This window comes from Pundamilia nyererei, unplaced genomic scaffold (genome assembly GCF_000239375.1).
Source record: "Pundamilia nyererei isolate P.nyererei 1_Seehausen unplaced genomic scaffold, PunNye1.0 scaffold00123, whole genome shotgun sequence".
NCBI lineage: Eukaryota > Metazoa > Chordata > Actinopteri > Cichliformes > Cichlidae > Pundamilia > Pundamilia nyererei.
Genome location: NW_005187524.1, coordinates 7,579 through 26,183, shown reverse-complemented (window position 1 = coordinate 26,183; position 18,605 = coordinate 7,579). Strand labels below are relative to the sequence as shown.

General features: G+C 39.9%; 2 protein-coding genes across 2 annotated transcripts; one reads left to right on the top strand and one right to left on the bottom strand.

The window, feature by feature from the left end:
- Positions 1–13: 13 nt before the first annotated feature.
- On the bottom strand, positions 14–8,359 carry nek9 (NIMA related kinase 9). Its single transcript, XM_005742682.2, has 23 exons — positions 7,569–8,359; positions 7,054–7,231; positions 6,902–6,957; positions 6,747–6,817; positions 6,551–6,656; positions 5,972–6,103; positions 5,772–5,882; positions 5,587–5,651; positions 5,458–5,508; positions 5,167–5,359; positions 4,941–5,085; positions 3,950–4,150; positions 3,734–3,780; positions 3,474–3,635; positions 3,249–3,357; positions 2,997–3,158; positions 2,705–2,872; positions 2,560–2,619; positions 2,287–2,477; positions 2,043–2,201; positions 1,843–1,947; positions 1,697–1,750; positions 14–1,597 (listed from the first exon to the last, which is right to left on the bottom strand). The coding sequence occupies exons 1-23, from the start codon at positions 7,752–7,754 to the stop codon at positions 1,418–1,420; spliced, it is 2,892 nt and encodes a 963-aa protein (XP_005742739.1). The 5' UTR covers positions 7,755–8,359; the 3' UTR covers positions 14–1,417.
- A 6,022-nt stretch (positions 8,360–14,381) lies between these two features.
- Positions 14,382–16,482, top strand: LOC106455917 (C-type lectin domain family 4 member M-like). Its single transcript, XM_013913273.1, has 6 exons — positions 14,382–14,469; positions 14,928–15,017; positions 15,221–15,487; positions 15,568–15,734; positions 15,982–16,118; positions 16,193–16,482. The coding sequence occupies exons 1-6, from the start codon at positions 14,388–14,390 to the stop codon at positions 16,335–16,337; spliced, it is 888 nt and encodes a 295-aa protein (XP_013768727.1). The 5' UTR covers positions 14,382–14,387; the 3' UTR covers positions 16,338–16,482.
- The last annotated feature ends 2,123 nt before the right edge of the window (positions 16,483–18,605 follow it).

Below are 18,605 nucleotides of genomic sequence, written 5' to 3'. Positions count from 1 at the left end.
TGCTGACTGTACACTCAGAATGAAAGATAACAGTTTTATTTATGGCTTGTACACAAAGCATAGACAGAGTGACTGGGCGAGATGCAGTTTTTGTTTGTTTGTTTTTTTTACAACCGTTGCATCCCAGCAGTATTTAGTAAACTATTTAAAGAAAAACAAAAGTAAACCGTATTTTTAAAAACTGAACACACAACAACAACAAAAAACAAAACAATTTAAGGCACAGCAGCCATATATGCACAAATTCAAGATTTAATAGCTTAAGGCACTCTGTAATGTATGATGTTTTTCCCCCAACATTAAAAAAAAATACTCTGGAGTTACACAGTTGATATTTGAAGCATGTGAGCGCACACACACACACACACGCGCACACACAGCTCATAACATGAGAATAAATGGATCCAACAGAGCTACAAAAAAGAAAAATGAAATATAAACTTTTTTGTTTTCACAAATGACAAAATTGCAAACAAAAAATGAGGAAATTTCAAAAAGCATCAGAGACAAAACAGTTACAAAAAAAGAAAAATGTTATAGCTTCATGTTCAACTACAGAATAAATGTTTGAAAGACCACAATTGTTTTTACGCAAACTGTTCAAGTGTTCAGTGTCACAAAGAAAACAGGAAAACGAACTCGTATTTAAAAAAAAGAAAAAGAAAAAAAGAATCAGTAGTTTTTTTGCTTCACACAAGTGCTCTTAATACAACAATAAAACATGCAATTTAAGCTGTATGTATATGTTTGCATGAATTAATTCGAATAAGTTTGCAATCGCTAAAATGTGCGATAAATACCAAAAGAGGTTTAGAGGCTGAGTTTTGTTTAGCGCTTTCACCTTTTAGGAATATCAGAAGAAATGAAAATGTAAAAAGTGGAACAAAACATGATGTACATGTTATGTTTTTACTTTGGAAGAAGCTGCCAGCATACAGACTGACAACCCTTTGCATATACATACACTTTGGATACATTTGCATAAGCTAGCCTTACCTGGTATTTGATAAATACTAACTTCTGAGGCACTAAAGGACTGAAGCGTCACCAAAACGGAACAAAACCACCGCCAAACGTGCAGACTTGCCGTCTGCTGCACGTGGCAGTGTAACACTATGACCAGATTGTCTCTCCCAGGCGTTAAGGTCTGATGCTTCTTGTTGAATCCAGCCAACATTTCCTGTCTGGAGGATCAGGCTGGCTTGCACTGAGCGTGTGCGATGCATCTTTACATTATTACACCTATGCAATAAAATGTAATCGTGAAACTTAGCACTGTGCTAACATCTGTCATGTAACCTCTGAGTGGAAATGAGGATGACGTCTCTGCTGCCCGTCCACCTCACGTTGCTCAACTCAGTATGTGCTAGGAGGGTTTGACATTTCACCCATGGCCAGGACATCTGCGCGTTAAGCCTCACACGCTGGCCCCAGCAGATCGGCCTCCGTGATTTGTGAGCCCGCCTCTTCTTCTTCCTCCATCCATGGGCGTACGAGCGGAGGGATGGTTTCCATTACTGTCGCATACTGCTCCCTGCAGCGCAGAACGATTGATGGCCGCCCAGAGCCTCTCATTCTCCAGCCGCTGCTCACTGATCTACAGGCAGCAGAGATGTGTGCTTGGTGTTATTTAAACACAACAATCAAAGTGAGCTCAGAGGTCACTGGATTTGAAACATAAACCAAAAACAATCACCTGTTTCTCAAGCATTTGGATTCTCATCTCTTGACGGGCGACTGTCTCTCGCAGCTGCAAAAAACCACAACAAAAGGGTTTACTGTCATCGAAGCACTGCGGTGAATGCTGCATTTACTCACGCTTCGGATTCTTGAGTATGTTACCTGTGTCAGCTCACTACTTGAATTGCAACACCCATAAGACTCTCCTTTTGCCAAGCCATCAGTCTCCTCCAGTCCGTTCACCTTATCACAGCTCATTCGTTTTGTCTGTAAAGCCAACACAGAGAATTTAAAGTGAATATAGCCACTTTATTAAGAGTGCTTAGTGGAAATCGTATATAAACAGCAGCTGATTGCTTTACCGGTAGGTCCTTCATGCTGCCGACTGCTGCTGCAGCTGCTTTAAGCTCTTTCAGTTCTTCATACGGTAAAGTAACACTCTTAGAGAAGGAAGAGAGCTGGCCTGGAGTGAGAGGCTCCGAGTTGTCTGGTATCGGGATGACCTCTGCATCTTCGAGCTCCTGTTGGAAGAGAACATCACAAAATTAAGATAAAAAAATAAAAATCAAGATTTCCTTATTTATTTGTGCTTCCACAGTAACAAACCTTTCTCAGCCACAGAGGGCAGGAGCTGTCCCCGGTCTGATTCGCCATCAACATCATTGGAGTTTCCAGGAAGCAATCCTCTGTATTAACCTCCATTGTACCCCCAAGACCCCTGTCACGACACTCCGTCTCGGCACCAAGTTCGATGTCCAGATCCATGGACGTGGATGGAGATTCCTCATGGGCCAGCCCTGACACACACACGCACACACACGAATTAACTTTCAAGAAAACAAAATTAATCAGAACACAAATGTCAACAAACGTATTTACCCCTATCGGTCGACAGTCCACTGCTGTTTGAGCGGATGGTTTTTGAGTTGAGTACTTTTTCTACAAATTGGAAAAAACGGGCATTAATTAGCTGTTTTATGAAATAACTTCTGTTGGTGTCTGTGCAGCGATTTTCTAGACAGACCCATTATGATGATGGTGTGCCAACCACGGCAAGAAAGGTCCGGGACGTGGTGGAGGGAACCAAATATTGGCCTCGGCATGGCGGGGCAAACCTCGGAGCCGAATCCTTTATCAGCAGGCATCCCGAGTCTCCCATTTCCTGCGTTTCCCCAGGCAAAGATCTGATTGTCTGCAAGAAAAAAAAATTATGTCATACTGTTCTGAGGAGGAAAAACAAACAAACAAACAAATACTTGATATAAATATCATAATAGTTAGCAATACATGAACCACAGTAGTGCACATGCTCTTACCCTCTGTGGCTGCAATGGTGAATCCATCTCCACAAGACACTTTGGTCACTATCTTCCCTCCAAACGGGCCAACAAGGACCTGGACACATTGGTGTTTCTTAAAGTCCTTCACGCCTAACTGCCCATACTTGTTGCAGCCAAAGGTGATCAGACGACCACGTTCTGCAAAGACAAAAATCATATGAACGAAACCTCTTTGACACAGTTATTTTTTAGAAGAGAAATGATAATAACAACTATTTTTTGTTGTACCATCAATGGCAGCTGTGTGTGTCTTCCCTGGAGCTATGGTCCGGATCTTGAAGTGAGACAGCTGCTTTACCAAGGTCAGTGTGGTGATGTACGGGATCCCCTGGTAACTCTGGATTGCCAAACATGAGAGAAAGAAAAAGAAAGAAAAAGGCATTTATAAGCACAGCTGCACAAAGCGGTGCGCAAGACTGTTATTATTATAGTACTTTAAATACAGCTAACTACCTCTCCGGGGTGGTTTTTGATTCCAGAGAATCCTTGAGTCAGCCCCAGCTTGTTGAAGTCATTGTTTCCACATGCCAAGACTTTGCCCATCTCGGTCAAAAAGAAAGTCCCATCACTGCTACACGACACTGATGAGATAGTTGCACCTTTAGGAATCTCCACCTGAAAACAAACAAACAAACAGCAGATGTAACATTAAATTCATTTGTATTTAACCAGCTCCTGAGAGGCCTCTGCCAAGACACTGAAGTAAGTCTTACTTGCATAGGAGAATTAAAATCATCCTCACACTCCAGGCCAAGACGTCCTGCCATGTGAAAAAAATAAATAAAAAGAGATTAAAGATGAGATGCAATCTTAAAATGCAGTACATTTAAGTGACACTTTTTCCACCTACTGGCTACAATTATGAAAGTCAAAGAAGGAAATCTGGTAGATGCTTACAAACATCAGCTAAAAACAGCAACCCTATGTACCATACTCTCCTACGCCCCACGAGTAGATGTCGCCATTCTGAGTCAGCACCACCACGTGGTTGTCTCCACAGGAAACCTGGCGCACCGGTCGCTCCTCAAAAAACTCCAGAAGAACTGGCTCCAGAATCTCCACGCCCAGCTCGCCCTCGATTCCAATGCAGCCATAATAGTCCGACCCGAACATGTACATCTGGTCTTCATCTGCAAAAGAGGCAGAGGAATTTTCGATGGCTTTACAGACCCTGTTTTCTTTTTTCAGCTTCATTTGTAGTGCTGTGCTGAACCTTTGCAGAGCCTACATTGTGGTGGGTAACACCACACGCTACATTTATACTCTATGTGCTGATGTGTCTGCATTTAACTGTTTAACAACACTAACTTTTACTGAAATGCATTAAAACAAAAGACTTCACAACATACTCCAGGCACTGTCCTTGTGCTAATTGATATACAGACACTGCAGTCTGCATTACTCAAGTGGCAACCCGGGTGGCAGGCTGAAAAACCAGGCCAACATGGAGGTGCAGTTTCTCAAACAGCCAGATATGGACATTACTCTTCGTTTTATTGCACAAAAGGATAAGAGTGCGATGGTAAAGTGGAAACTGCATGCAGGACAGAAACATCTTTGACTCTTTGCAAGCATCTTCACAGACAGCATGCTGAAGGAGTTTCTGTGTCCTCAAAATTAATCATAATTAAATAATGTACTGCATTACTTTTAAATAAAAGTAACAAGTAACGTGTAACACATTATTTATCTTGTGTAATGACCCCAACACTGCCAGCTGCAGGACAGCTTGTTTGCAGACTTCACAAACCAGTGAGTGACATTAAGGTACCTACATCACTGTGACATGTAGTTTTGGTAAACTGCATATCAGGATACAGCTTCAGTTAGGGTGCAGTGTTATATGGCTATGCTACAGCTACTGCAAACATTTACCACAGCACTATAAATCAGGCCTTAGCAGGAATCCTCTTCACTTACCAGTGACACAGGCAGTGAAGTCAGCCCCACATGCCACCTGTCGGATAGCCTTCCCCATCAGCTTCTCCACCTTCTTTGGTTGCCGATACGAGGCCTGGTCTCCGTGCCCTAGCTGGCCCACCATCTTAGCCCCGCCTTGTACATTCTGAGGGTGGAAAAAGTTCCCTGTAGTGCAGCAAAAACCGGATCAAATATGTTTTCCACAGAACGATGGATTAATACTTACAGCCCAGGTATACAGCTCCTTTTCCACTGACACAACCGCAAAGTGGTTCTCTCCTGCACACACATACTGGGCACTGCTGCCTGCTTTGAACGTGTCTAGTTTCTGAGGAGTGAACTTCCCTCCACCCCAGTAATACACATCCCTCGAGCGTTGAGTAACCACCGCGACAGGACTCTCGCTCACTGTGCTCAGCCTATTGCACAAGCACAACAAATCGTTTAAATCATGTCGGAAAGATGTCGAGCCTGCTTCTATGATGGTGAACACACAGCTGAGGAATCATGAACTCACTTTGGTTTCTTCATGGCTGAATTTAGCAGGCAAACTCGCTCTTCAAGCTCCCTGTTAAACAGTGAAGCTGTCAATGAGTGGCAGATTTTTATTATAATGAGGCAATATGAGGATTCGAAGCGTTCTTACTGTCGGCAGGAGGAAATTAATGGCTGGCCGAGAATCTGCTCAGCGGTGGGCCTCTTTGCAGGATCCTGAAAGATCACAAGGGTTAGTGATATCAATCAGCTCTTTACTTAACCACAGTGTTATCTCTGGGGTCAGACGTTTGTTTTTAAACTCGAAACAACACTCTGATTGTTCTTCTCACTTACTTGATCGAGACACTCATGCACAAGTTTCACTATTGCAGATGAATAAATATCCGAGTTCAACTCCATAGTCCAGTTGCCCTGGACAATTTTCACACAGAGATTCAGAGGGTTCTGAAAAGAAAGAAAAACATTATGATAAACTCATTCTCGAGTCAAAAATCCAGAATTTACGCTCGCTACCAGAAAGCCTGAAAACCTACCGTAGCATCAAATGTCCTTGTAAGTGTTAGGAGTTCAAAAAGTACACAACCCATGGCCCAAATGTCGGATTTGAAGTTGTACTTTGCTCCCTGGCACAATTCAGGTGACATGTAATATGGAGTTCCCACACACTGGGCATACAAAGGAAGGAAATGGTGCATTAAGATCATTAGTGAAACATGTTATCTCAACTTGATTTATAAACTATACCACCCTGGCATGTATCTGCAAAGCAAACTCTCAGTAAACACTTGCATTTAGTGCAGAGTCTCATTATTAATCAGCAGCAAGGTGGCTAATGAATGCTAAACATATACACCTACTCGCTTCCATTTACAGTATGTGTGCTATTTTTGCTAAGATAATCTAAACTCAGCTATGCCTCAGCTACAAAGCAACAGAACAAGTTTATCTTTGGAATCTATGTTTAAGTAATCTATGTAAAACAGGCACAAATCTAAGAACCACACTCCCGCTACACCAAGTGTAAATAGAGTGAACGGATGATTAACAACTGTTGAGATTTCCTTAATCGTAGCCTCCAGTTTAGAGATGTCGGGGAGGGAGCCACAACTTACACTCTCTGCCATGGAAAATTCGGAGCCTAGCTTCTTTGCGAGGCCGTAGTCGCCCAGCTTAATAAGGTCAGTCTTTGTCAGGAAAATGTTGAGAGTTTTGATATCTCTGCCATTTACAAAAAGAGAGAAAAAAAATATTGTTTCATCTGCGAAAATCATCTGCCGGATACATTCAGTCAGAGCACGAACATCCTACCTGTGTAAGATCCCAGCCTTGTGAATGTGGGCCACTGCTGAAGTAATCTGGTACAGGTACCATATGACCACCTGAAGAAAACATGATTCACATAGAACAGCAAAGAACATAACAATTTTGTTTAAAATAAACAGCCTGTCATAGTCCATTCATACCTTCTCGCTGAACAGTGTCCCCTTTTGCTGGACGATTTTATCATACAGATTTCCGCCTGCAATGACAGGACAATTTATCACCCGGTCACAGATGAGCAACACCCAAACTAACCTCAATCAGATCATCAGAGGTTAGCAGTGCACTGGCTTACCATTGCAATACTCCAACTCAATGAGCAGAGTGTTTTTATCCATGAAATGGTTGAAGTAGGCTATGATGTTTTTGTGCTCCAGGATGGAGAGGATGCTTATTTCATTCATGACATCTCTGCGCTCCTTATCTGAAAGCGAGTTCAGGTCGACCTCCTTCCATACCACCAGAGAGTTATCCTATAGGGAAACAAACCAAATAAATAAGAGCCTCAATTAGAGAGGTCTCAAGATGTTATTAGAATAGCAGCTAATCTTGCAGATACGTATTACAAAGGGACTAACAGGCAATACATGAGAGAGTCATTCATCTTGTTTTCACCCAAGAATTTCTCAGAGCCACAGTGAGAAATACCAAGGATGTGCACAGAGAACAGTGAGGCATTCAATTTTAATAGAAGACACTGGCAAGTCATAATGTATTAGCAAGGCATTTCCTCGCATAGCATTAGGTATGAAGAAAACCATGCCAATAAATCACGAGAACAAAATCAGGCTATGCTGATACCCTGCTTACCTCTGTCCTTCTGTACAGAGTCGCTTCACCAAACGCCCCCCTCCCCAGGATCCGGATAGGAATGTAATGTAACTTCTCCTCTTCGCCATTAAAATGGGCTAAAGCTGATCGCTCACTGACCACAGACCCGCTGCTCAAATCCGAGCTTATCGAGTCCAGATGTCTCTCATAGCCCTCCAGTGACATTTCTCTTTAGAAACTCGTTAGCCAATGGCAGTGATGGAAATAACCCGAACAGGCCCGACGACAACTCTTTCTGGAAGACTCCTAGAAAGCCGCACACGCGTCCAACATGCTATAGCTGTCGGCTAATGAAAAAAAAACCCGTCAAATTTCGGGTGAAGTCAGATTTCTCAAAGCTACTTATAGAATATAACGACTGTTATAGACAACGTAGCTAAACGCGTGCAACTATAGTAGTTGCACTAGTGTCAAGCACGACACAACAAAAATGAGAACGTTCAGTCAAATTTTCTGTGAATTTTCAAAATAAACGATCTAACTTCTGTCGTGTCGCTGTGCATTTTATATTGAAGGTCACGACGCTTATTTCCGGGAACATTACTGTTGTGTTTTGTCAGTTAGCTTGACTTGGCTAATAAGTTAGCAAAACGAGATTACAGCCCGGCCGACAGAGTCAAATACTAAATTACTGAGTATATGATACTCTGATAAAATAGTTTCGGGAGGTCTTCTTAAGAAATACAGAAGTTACGAGCGTTTAAAATGAGCTGACCTCGCACACACAAACAACAACAACACCGACAACTCGCCCATCCTTTCCTCGCGCTCAGACCCGGAAACTGTCAAGCGCGGTCTGTCTCTTGGTTGAAACATCAACACTTCTCGGCCTTCTCGAGTCTTGCATATGTATTACTATTTTTATTTATTCATTTTGACCCCTGTGCCTACAGTTGTAGCTACTATACACTAACACACGTACCATAAAATATGCATCAGGACAAGCAAGACATGTATACTAGTTTTGTTTTTTATGAAAAATTAAAAAGATTAATTTTTGTTGTCATAGCACAGATACTGTACGGCGAAATTTCAGAGTGCTACATCTGAAGACATGTTAAGACATGTAAAACACAATGAAACAGACAATATAGAAGCAACAACGTAATAAAACAGCTCAGATGGGGAGGCCATAAACAGCAATAAATTGACAAGATACTAAAGTCACATATATATCAAGTTATTGCACTGGGCAATTAAACTGAGTATTGCCGGTGTTAGAAACCTGCATTAATGTCCTTCCAACCAAGGAAAGAAGTGGTTTCCTGAGGTATTTGCTCTGCTTTTGATGCTTCTGCACCCTTTTCACTCTTTTCTTGTCAGCCACTGTATAGGCAGCCTACCACACAGTTATGACATATGTCAACACACTCTCAACTGTAGTGCAGTAAAAGGTCACCAGGAGTCTCTAATATTGATTAAACGTGATACCATAAAAGGTGATTGACTGATTTTAATTATTGCATGTGTTGCTGGACTATCAGATTAATAAATTACTCTGACAGACTAATAATTTTATAGCTTTGTCAACTATCACTGTATTTTAAGGCAGCACATGCATTACAACAATCTGTTAAATCATCCTCTGGTTCTGGGAGTCTATGAGGCTTTTCTTTTTGTTTGAGTCAGCTTCAAGTGGGCATTAGTGGAACTGCACTTTTTAGCTCTTCCACGTTGGCTGTTTTTAAGGCCTGCAGGGGGAGCCAAAATAACATCCATGTGAATTGCAGGTCTCAGTATTTCTCAGCAGAACATTGCAGTGTTATGATATGATCAGCGTCTTCTTTCACTGTAGCTGTCCATTCTGTGGTTTTAATGTTATGTGGCTAATCAGTGTATACGTGAGCAGCATACAAGTCACTGCACAGTCCCAGATGCACTGTGCAATACAACAGAGAAAAAAGTGATTCTTCCTTGCCCCATAAGGGGTCACTTAGAGACTGTAATAGCAAAGTATGGGAGTCAGCATGAGTCAGTATGGCAAGAGAAAAGTACATTAAATTAGCCTGTCATTGGTAGGATATGGAAATATGTGACTTTAAGTAATAGCCTTCTTTTAACAGCTCTGACAAGGCTAAGTAGATAATTTTAAGTTGGTTTTAATTTGAATTCTGTTTAACTAGGTTTTTTGGGGGCGAATACTTACATAAACCAAAAAAGACCACGACACCCTGTAGGACGGATCGGGTTTACAAATATTTAAGCTAAAAGCACAAGGGTGTGAAGAATTTTGGACCAATATCATTATTTACATTAATGATTTGAAAATTAATTAATTTTGTTTGTGTTGTTATATAAGCCCTCTTTTGTACAAGGAAAAGGAACTTCATTAATACCATGGCACCTTTATTTATAATGTCAGTGCGCCCCAGGGTGGCTGTGGCTATAATGTAGCTGCCATCACCAGTGTGTGAATGTGTGTGTGAATGACTGGATGACTGGTTGTGTAAAGCGCTTTGGGGTCCTTAGTGGCTAGTAAAAGCGCTATACAAATACAGGCCATTTACCATAATGCACTTCAACATAAAACCTGGGTTCACAATATGCTGTGCATATACAAATAGCATAAACCATAATACTACTACTACTACTACTAATAATAATAATAATATAACAAAACAAAACAAATACTTATCAGTTTTAAAGTCTCTCAGCTCACCATTTTTAAATTCGTACATCCCGGGTATCTATAATATAAGTTCAGAGCATTCATCACTCATCCGTATGCCTATATGAGGCCACCGGGTGGCTTGTGAAGACGTAAAACAACTCCTTTGGGGAGGGGGGTTAAAGAGGAAGATACTCATGTTATATTGGGTATAATATACCTAGCTCTGTCAGTAATGTGTAAAACACTGTGTGCCAAATAAGTGGCTGAAGGGCGTCAGTTTCACATTCCTTCTTTGCAGGAGGCAAGGGAAGATTCATATGACATTTAAACGAAAGCATATTTTCAATAAAACACCCAAGTGGAAATAATATAAAGGAGTTGGAGTATCTTGAAAGCATGACAGGACTTCAATAATGTTTAAATAATTTAGTGACTGAGTCACTCCTGTCTGTGTGTGAAGTTGTACTTTTATGATCCGCAGATCAGATGGGCCACAATACTTTCAGATATACAAACCTGTAAGTGCATAGCAACCAAGACACGTTTGGTGTAGTTTTCAATATTTTGACCGCAAATTCAAAGTGACTTGAGGTTGTGACAACAGTGACTGCTGTTGTGATTTGGCACTATATAAATAAAACTGAACTGAATTGATTTTCTGTTATCAGGGATTCCAGTTTACGTTTAATGGACTGGCACAGACACAGAGCGTTAGTGATGAACAGGAATGCCAGAGAAGAAATGAGAACTGAGAAATTGGAACATTTTTATGTCCATTTTTTGCAGATTGATCATCAGGAGTGCTGAATGCTAATAACCCCTGTTGTTACTGCACTTGTTATTGTTTGACACCAGAAGTTTCATTTCCCTCTTTTTGGGTCAAATGTTAACTATATAAGTTGCTGAACATGCACTTAGAGAATTAAGATTATTTCAACATCTGTCAGAACCACTGCATAAAAAAGAAAGGAGTACATTTCGTACATGCACAGTATTAAGCTTTTTCACAGCTAGTAATAAAAAAATCTTTTCACTTGTGTAACATAAAAAAAACATCCATATTGAAATTAGTCTTAATAAATTATGTAAGAGCACAGTATAATTTGCAATATTTGTTTGGTTATTCAATGGCTCAAAAATGTCTTTCCAAGTTTGTCCTGAACATATTCTAATATTTACGATGACTGCACAAATTGGCAGTAGGCATCCACATTCACTGGTTACTTTCTATCACTGGTCACTGGTACACCTGTTCAACTGCTTGTTAAAGCAAATACCTAATTAGCCAATCATACGGCCGCAGCTCAAGAGATTTAGCCAAGCAGACATGCTCAATATGACCTGCTGAAGCATCAAATGATGAAATAGGAAAAAAGAGAAGATTTCAGTGACTTTGGATGTGTTATGGTTGCTGGTGCATGACAGGCTGGTCTGAGTATCTTAGAAACTGCTGATTTACTGTGATTTTTCCACGCAACCATCTCTTGTATTTACAGAGAGTGGTGTAAAATGAGAAAATATCCAGTGAGTGGGGGTCCAGGCACACCCAATAAAGCCACTCTGAATTTTACACATGCGCTTGACATATAAGTTACACTGATTTGTGTATTTTGGTAATGAAAAAGTTCAAAACCACATCACTAATAAGTTATTGCAGTACAAGCTCAAATTAATTATGCAGTTCACAGTAGTTTAGTGGTTTTGCAGCAATTATGGTAACCAGTGGGACTGAGGGGGATGCTGAGAAGACAGGCCCAGGCACGTCAGGCTTCGGGACCAAAAAAGAGCTCATTCCTCAGCTTCTGAAGCTAGCTTGAAAGCATGAGCCTACATGAAAATTGCAACAGAAATGGAAATGTGTTATGGATGTTGTGCAATCAGACTCAGCTGTCGTAGTGTGTGGGGAGTTCACTGGTCAACTTACAAGCCTCCTATTTGTCGCCTGGTGCAGAAGGTTTTGCACTTTTATAGCTGTGGATGCTTTTTTCTATTAGTGGACTATACATAGAGTATATAGTTGTAAACATACATATTGACTTGAACGACCACGAACAACTGATATGAACCAGTTCTGACTCTAGAAATGCCTTGTTCATATCAGAAGTCAGACATGAACGAGGCAGGATAACGCGCCATGTCCCAAAGCTCAAATCATCTCAAACTGGTTTTCTTGAACATAATGAGTTCATTGTACTCAAATGGCCTCCACAGTAACCAGTAGAGCACCCGTGGGATGTGGTGAAATGACAGATTTGCATCACTGATGTGTAGCCAACATATTTGTAGTAGCTGCTATCATGTCAGCACAGGCCAAAATCTCTGAGAAATGTTTCCAGCACCTTGTTCAATCTCTGTCGTGAAGACGTCAATCAGTTTTGAAGGCAAAAGTCCAGCAAGGTGTACCTAATAAAGTGTCTAGTAAGTGTAATTGTTTGATTTTTTGTTCTTATGCACACCATCTTTTAAAAACAGGTTATCATTCTTGATTGAAGTTGTTAGTTGGAGACAATTTGGAAATTATGTTCTTAACAGGTAATTTAAGTTCTTTATGGAAACAGTCATACACTGTGTGCACAATTATTAGGCAAGTGGGTATTTTGGCCATATCATATTTTTTACGCATATTTTCCAACTTCAAGATGAATAAACTTGAGTGCTTATTGGATTTAAGTGTATCAGGTGATCTGTATTTGTATAATGAGTGAGGGTGTGGCCTAAGTAGATCAACACTCTATATAAAGGTGTGCATAATTATTAGGCAGCTTCTCTCCCTCAGGCAAAATGGGCAAAAAAAAGTGATTTAAATGGACTCTGAAAAGTCAAAAATTGTAAAAAGTCTTTCAGAAGGATGCTGCACTCTTGAAATTGCAAAGATATTGGGGCGTGACCACAGAACCATCAAACGTTTTGTTGCAAATAGCCAACAGGGTTGCAAGAAACGCATTGAGCATAAAAGATGCAAGTTAACTGCCAAAGATTTGAGAACAATCAAACGTGAAGCTACCAGGAACCCATTATCCTCCAGTGCTGCCATGCTCCTGAACTGCAACCTACCCAGAGTGTCCAGAAGGTGTTCAGTTCTTAGAGACATGGCCAAGGTAAGGAAGGCTGAAACCCGACCACCACTGAACAAAACACACAAGTTGAAACGTCAAGACTGGGCCAAGAAATATCTGAACAGACATTTTTCAAAGGTTTTATGGACTCATGAGATGAGAGTGACTCTTGATGGACCAGATGGATGGGCCAGTGGCTGGATCAGTAACAGACACAGAGCTCCACTTCGACTTAAACGCCGGCAAGGTGGAGGTGGGGCAATGGTATGGGCTGGTATTATTAAAGATGAGCTGGTTGGACCTCTTCAGGTTGAAGATGGCCTGAAAATCAACTCCAAAACCTACTGTTAGTTTTTAGAAGCAGTCTCACAGGAAAAAGTCTGCATCTTTTAAGAAGACCATGATTTTTATGCAGGACAATGCTCCATCACATGCATCAAAGTACTCCACTGCCTGGCTAGCCAGTAAAGGCCTTAAGGATGAAAAGAAACAGTACACCTCTCTGAAAAGTGTCTGGGAGGCTGTGGTTGCTGCTGCACAAAAAGTTAACTGACAGACTCCATGAATAGAAGGCTTGTGACAGTGATTGAAAAGAAGGATGGCGATATTAGTCACAGATTTTTTATTTTTTATTTTTTATTTTGACACATTTTACATTTTCAAAATTACACAGTGTACATTTTGAGTTGTTTTATTATTCTCACTGTAACATTTGCAAATAAACTAGTGAGATGGGAGAATGTTCATTTTTTTCATTTAGTTGCCTAATAATTCTGCACATATATATAAATATTCTCTTAAAGACAAAACCTCACTTTTACATTCGTAAACATTTGGGTTTAGATTAATTAACATTTTGGATTGACCAAGAGCACTGTCCTTGATCCATAATGAAAATTAATCCTCAAAAATACAACTTGGTTAATAATTGTGCACACAGTGTATTTGATGGGGACTTTATATATTTATTTTTTATCTATTAATCCAAAATCTTTAGGGAGAGTTTTTATATTAATTAGTCTATGACAAAATGATAAAGGCTTCATGAGGCATGTGAGTCCATGAGACATGCCTTGTGTCTGTATATAAGGAGGGGAAAGCAGCTCAGTGGGCAGAACCTGCAGCATTGCAATGGAGACTTCACAGAGGACAAGATCAGTTAGGCCAACGTTTCCTCCAGTTTTCTTCAAAAGCTACAACATATCCGGACAAGGTATGGCACTGACTTCCTATTTGATTTTTATTTTGTGCATTTCTACAGTTTTTCCACTCTTTTCCTTCATAAATGCAGATCAGCCTGTGATTTTATGTATTCACATTTTTTTGGTAGTTGTATAATTTTTAACAAATGAAGAATTTGTGGTATTATGCCCAAATAACTAGTTTTAAAGTGATATTTATTATAATTATTATTCATTATGCTACCTACACATTAGTAAAGCCGTAGGGAGAATAATAGATGGCCCAAAGGATGGGAATAAAACGTCTAATAGTTTAAATTTGATAGTTTTATAATATATTTTTCCGAGTTACTTCAGTCTAATTTCTAGCTTTTTACTTATTTGCTGCATTTCTGAATCATCTTCAAGTGTCAACAAGTGGATTTAAATGAAAAGTGTTTATCTGAAAATCGTTTTTTTGTTTTCAAAATTTGTATGTTTGACCCTGCAGGTGGAGATGGATTTAATCGATGGGTTTTACTGTGCTTGGGACTCTTGAATGCTGTGCTGCTGATAGTCGCTGTTGTTTTTGCGATTAAGTGTGAGTGTAACAGCTCATGTGATGATACAGTTTACTCGTGCTTGGTTGTGTAACAATATTGGTTAGCCAATACAATAATTGTTGAACTCTCAGCAACCACACAAGGGGAAATGCACATTTTCCATATTTCAAAACACTAATCATTTCATAATGATGAACTAATTATATTAATATCACACTTGCTGTCTCTCTTACCTGTGTAGGTGCCAAAGTCAAAGAGGACTCCTTGCACATTTCCAACCCAGCTGTAACACAGCTCTTCAATGAGCTTGACTATCTCCGAGGCAACCACAGCGATGTGATCGAAGCTGAAGAGGAGGCCAAGAAGGCGTTAGAGAGCGCGATCAACAACCACAAAGAAGTAAAGGTGAAAATTGAGCAGCTGAAGACCGTCAATGATGGTTATGAGAAACAGATGCAAGCACTGCAAGTGGAGAAGACAAACCTAAAGTCCAACATATCAGTTTTAGGTGAGAAGTTTTGTTTTAATCTGTGAACTCTGAATACATTAAAGTACCTGAAATGACAAGAAATCCTTTGTTTCTCTCAGAGAACTCTTGTGATAAATGCGCTCCTGGATGGGCTCTTTTCAACTCGTCCTGCTATTTCTTCTCTTCCACCGAGTCCTCTGCTGTCAAAAGGAACTGGCATGAGAGCAGAGTGGACTGTGTTAGTCGTGGCTCTGACCTTGTTGTGATTGATAACCAACAGGAGCAGGTGGGTTGAAAATAAGAGAGAAGAAGCTTGAAAACAGATAAGTCATCTACATACACCACAGACATACAATAGTCACTGAAAGTGATTAGCAAAGATTTTTAAATGTAGCCTTAAGGCTCTTTAGGAGTTTCTGTGTTGGCATAATTTGTATCCCACAGGCAATCGTGGCCAGTTTTGTAAGTAGGCAATTTACAATTTTTATTGACTAAATTTTAAATGTATTTTTCTCTTTTTTTTGCTCACATAGGCATTCGTGAGTAACACCATCAAACTTCTAAAAAACAATCCTCATCAGTGGGTGAATGGATTCTGGGTTGGTCTTACTGACATAGCGACAGTGGGGACATGGGTGTGGCTTAATAATGTCACAGAGGTGGAACAAAGGTAAGAAAAGACATTATTAATTATAGATTTTTATAGATCATTTCCACTTAATTCTCTGTCTCGCCTTTTCTCAGGTACTGGATGGATGGAGAACCAAATGTTGAGGAGGAAAATTGTGTGATTATCATTTACTCCTCCTCTAATCCCTGGAAGACCCGCTATGATGGAAACTGCAATGGGCATAACTTAGACTGGATATGTGAAGTACCATCAAGATAGTCACTCCAGAAACCTGGAATGATTCATATGTTTTATGTTTGGGGCATTTTTAAACTTGTATCATTCAAACTGTATTAAAGTCAATGAAAAGTGTATTACAGTGCAGTAAACAATATTAAAATGTTTTGGAAATTTCTATATCTTACATGGACACATGAGTTTTATAATCTGCTTACATCCAATAGAAAGATTTGCTGTGCTGGAGTTCGTACATCTACCAAGTTAAATCATTATGATCATTAGTACCACATTAGCATCAGTGTACTGGAGTCACAGGAGTCACAGGAGCCCCAGTTTCATTGTGTTTGGCAGTGTAGAGAGATCAAAATATTGTGTGGAGAGATCAGAGTGATGTCAGAACAAAGTTAACTAGGTTTACACACAAAGAAACCCATATGGAAAAGAAAAAACTTATAAAAGACTTGCATAAGATGTGGCCTACTTCATATAAGGCTTATATGATTTATTCATGAAAGCGGCCACTTTCTCATTACTTTCATATATTGTTTTAGGAAGTATCCAAAACATAAGTTTCATTTATATAATTTTTCAAGGGATTTTATATCTGTTTTCACTCTTGTATGCTTTTCATACAAGTTTCACACAAGACGGATACAAACTTTGTAAGATTTATATATATCTTTTCCATATGGGAAGCACTCATAGAAAAATCAAGAAACATTAATGAATCTCCATCTTTAAGTTCCAAAATCCTACAAACATTGATTGCATTGAGGGGGGGGAAAATTCATTTCTTAGATCACATGCTAGAAGTGACAAAGTCTCCAACATTCAGTGAAAAACAAAACAAAACAAAAAACAGAAAAAAGACTACACATCAAAAGTGACAGTGCAATTGTTAAAAAGGCAGCACAGCATAGGTTTCACATATCTATCTAAAGGATAATGTAGATGTTTGTCCATAATGTACTCGCCACGTTTAGTAACAACCAAATACAGCAAACCAACCCAACACAAACACCTCATACCACCTGTAAAGCACAGTGGTGGAGAGGTGATGATTTGGGCTTCTTTTACAGTGACAGATCCTGGACACCTTGCAATCACTGTCGAGTTGACTGTAAACTCCTCTGTGTACCAAATCGTTCTGGGGTCAAAAGAGAGGTCTGACAGCTAAAGCTTGTGCCAGACTGAGTCGTGATAGAACAGGAGATCCAGGCCTCAAGAGCCGGTGTCCTGCAGGTTTTAGATGTGTGCTTGATCCAACACAGCTGATTTAAATGGCTAAATTACCTCCTCAACATTTCAAGTTCTCCAGAGGCCTGGAACTAATCATTTGATTCAGGTGTGTTGACTCAGGATGTTATCTAAAACCTGCATGAGACCGGCTCTCGAGGCCTGGAGTTGGCCACCCCTGTGATATAACAATGATCTCAAACACAGGAGCAGATCTACAACATAATGACTAAATAAAGAAAATAATCAAGGTGTTACCTACTTGAAATGCTGTTGACCTTGACAGAGCTGTGCACAAACCTCAATGAACCAAAGCAATGCTATAAAGCAGCGGTCCCCAATTCCTGGGTCATGGACAGAGTCATTTGGTACCGGGCCATGAGAGCTGAGGCTCGGGTGTGAAATTTATGGTTTTCGGATGTTTTTATCTGTTTTTATCATTATCATTTCATCGTTATTAAAAATAAATAACTAAATTTTTATTGTTAACTTGGTTTCCCTAACTGTGTTATGATTAAATCTTCTTTTTTTGGGGGGGTAGCGGTACCGGTTTTATTTTGTTGTATAAATCTGCGACACCTTAAAGGCCGGTCTGTGAAAATACTGTCGGACATAAACTGGTCTGTGGCGCAAAAAGGATTTGGGACCGCTGCTATAAAGAAGAGTGGGCAAAAATTCCTTCACACAATAATGTGAGAGACTGATGAAGTTGTTGCTGCTAAAGGCGGTTCAACGAGCTACTGAATCATGGGGTACTTAGTTTACCACACACGCCACTTTTGCATAGTGTTTTATAATTAAATAAATAGTAATATGGAATAGCAGTGGTTCCCAAACTGTTTTTGTTAGGCCCCCCTTTGTTTTCCAAGAAAAACGTTCGCGCCCCCCCGCGTGCAAAAACACATCGTCCGACCACACAAACCCATATTTTGTTTTCAAACTCCATTACGGTTTATTTTACACCTCAAACATTTAGTAAACAATTAAGCAAATAAAAGTAATCTGCAATAACTTACAGGTGGTAATAAAATACACTACTAACTCATTTACCCCAATGTATATATATATATA

Excerpts from the sequence above, each read along its gene's own strand:
- nek9 (XM_005742682.2), bottom strand. The coding sequence starts at position 7,754 with ATGTCACTGGAGGGCTATGAGAGACATCTGGACTCGATAAGCTCGGAT. Across the intron at positions 3,781-3,949 it reads GTGGGGCGTAGGAGAGTATG|GACGTCTTGGCCTGGAGTGT; the intron begins GTACATAGGGTT and ends TTCACATGGCAG. Across the intron at positions 1,751-1,842 it reads CAAGTAGTGAGCTGACACAG|CTGCGAGAGACAGTCGCCCG; the intron begins GTAACATACTCA and ends GGTTTTTTGCAG.
- LOC106455917 (XM_013913273.1), top strand. The coding sequence starts at position 14,388 with ATGGAGACTTCACAGAGGACAAGATCAGTTAGGCCAACGTTTCCTCCA. Across the intron at positions 15,018-15,220 it reads TGTTGTTTTTGCGATTAAGT|GTGCCAAAGTCAAAGAGGAC; the intron begins GTGAGTGTAACA and ends TTACCTGTGTAG. Across the intron at positions 16,119-16,192 it reads GTCACAGAGGTGGAACAAAG|GTACTGGATGGATGGAGAAC; the intron begins GTAAGAAAAGAC and ends GCCTTTTCTCAG.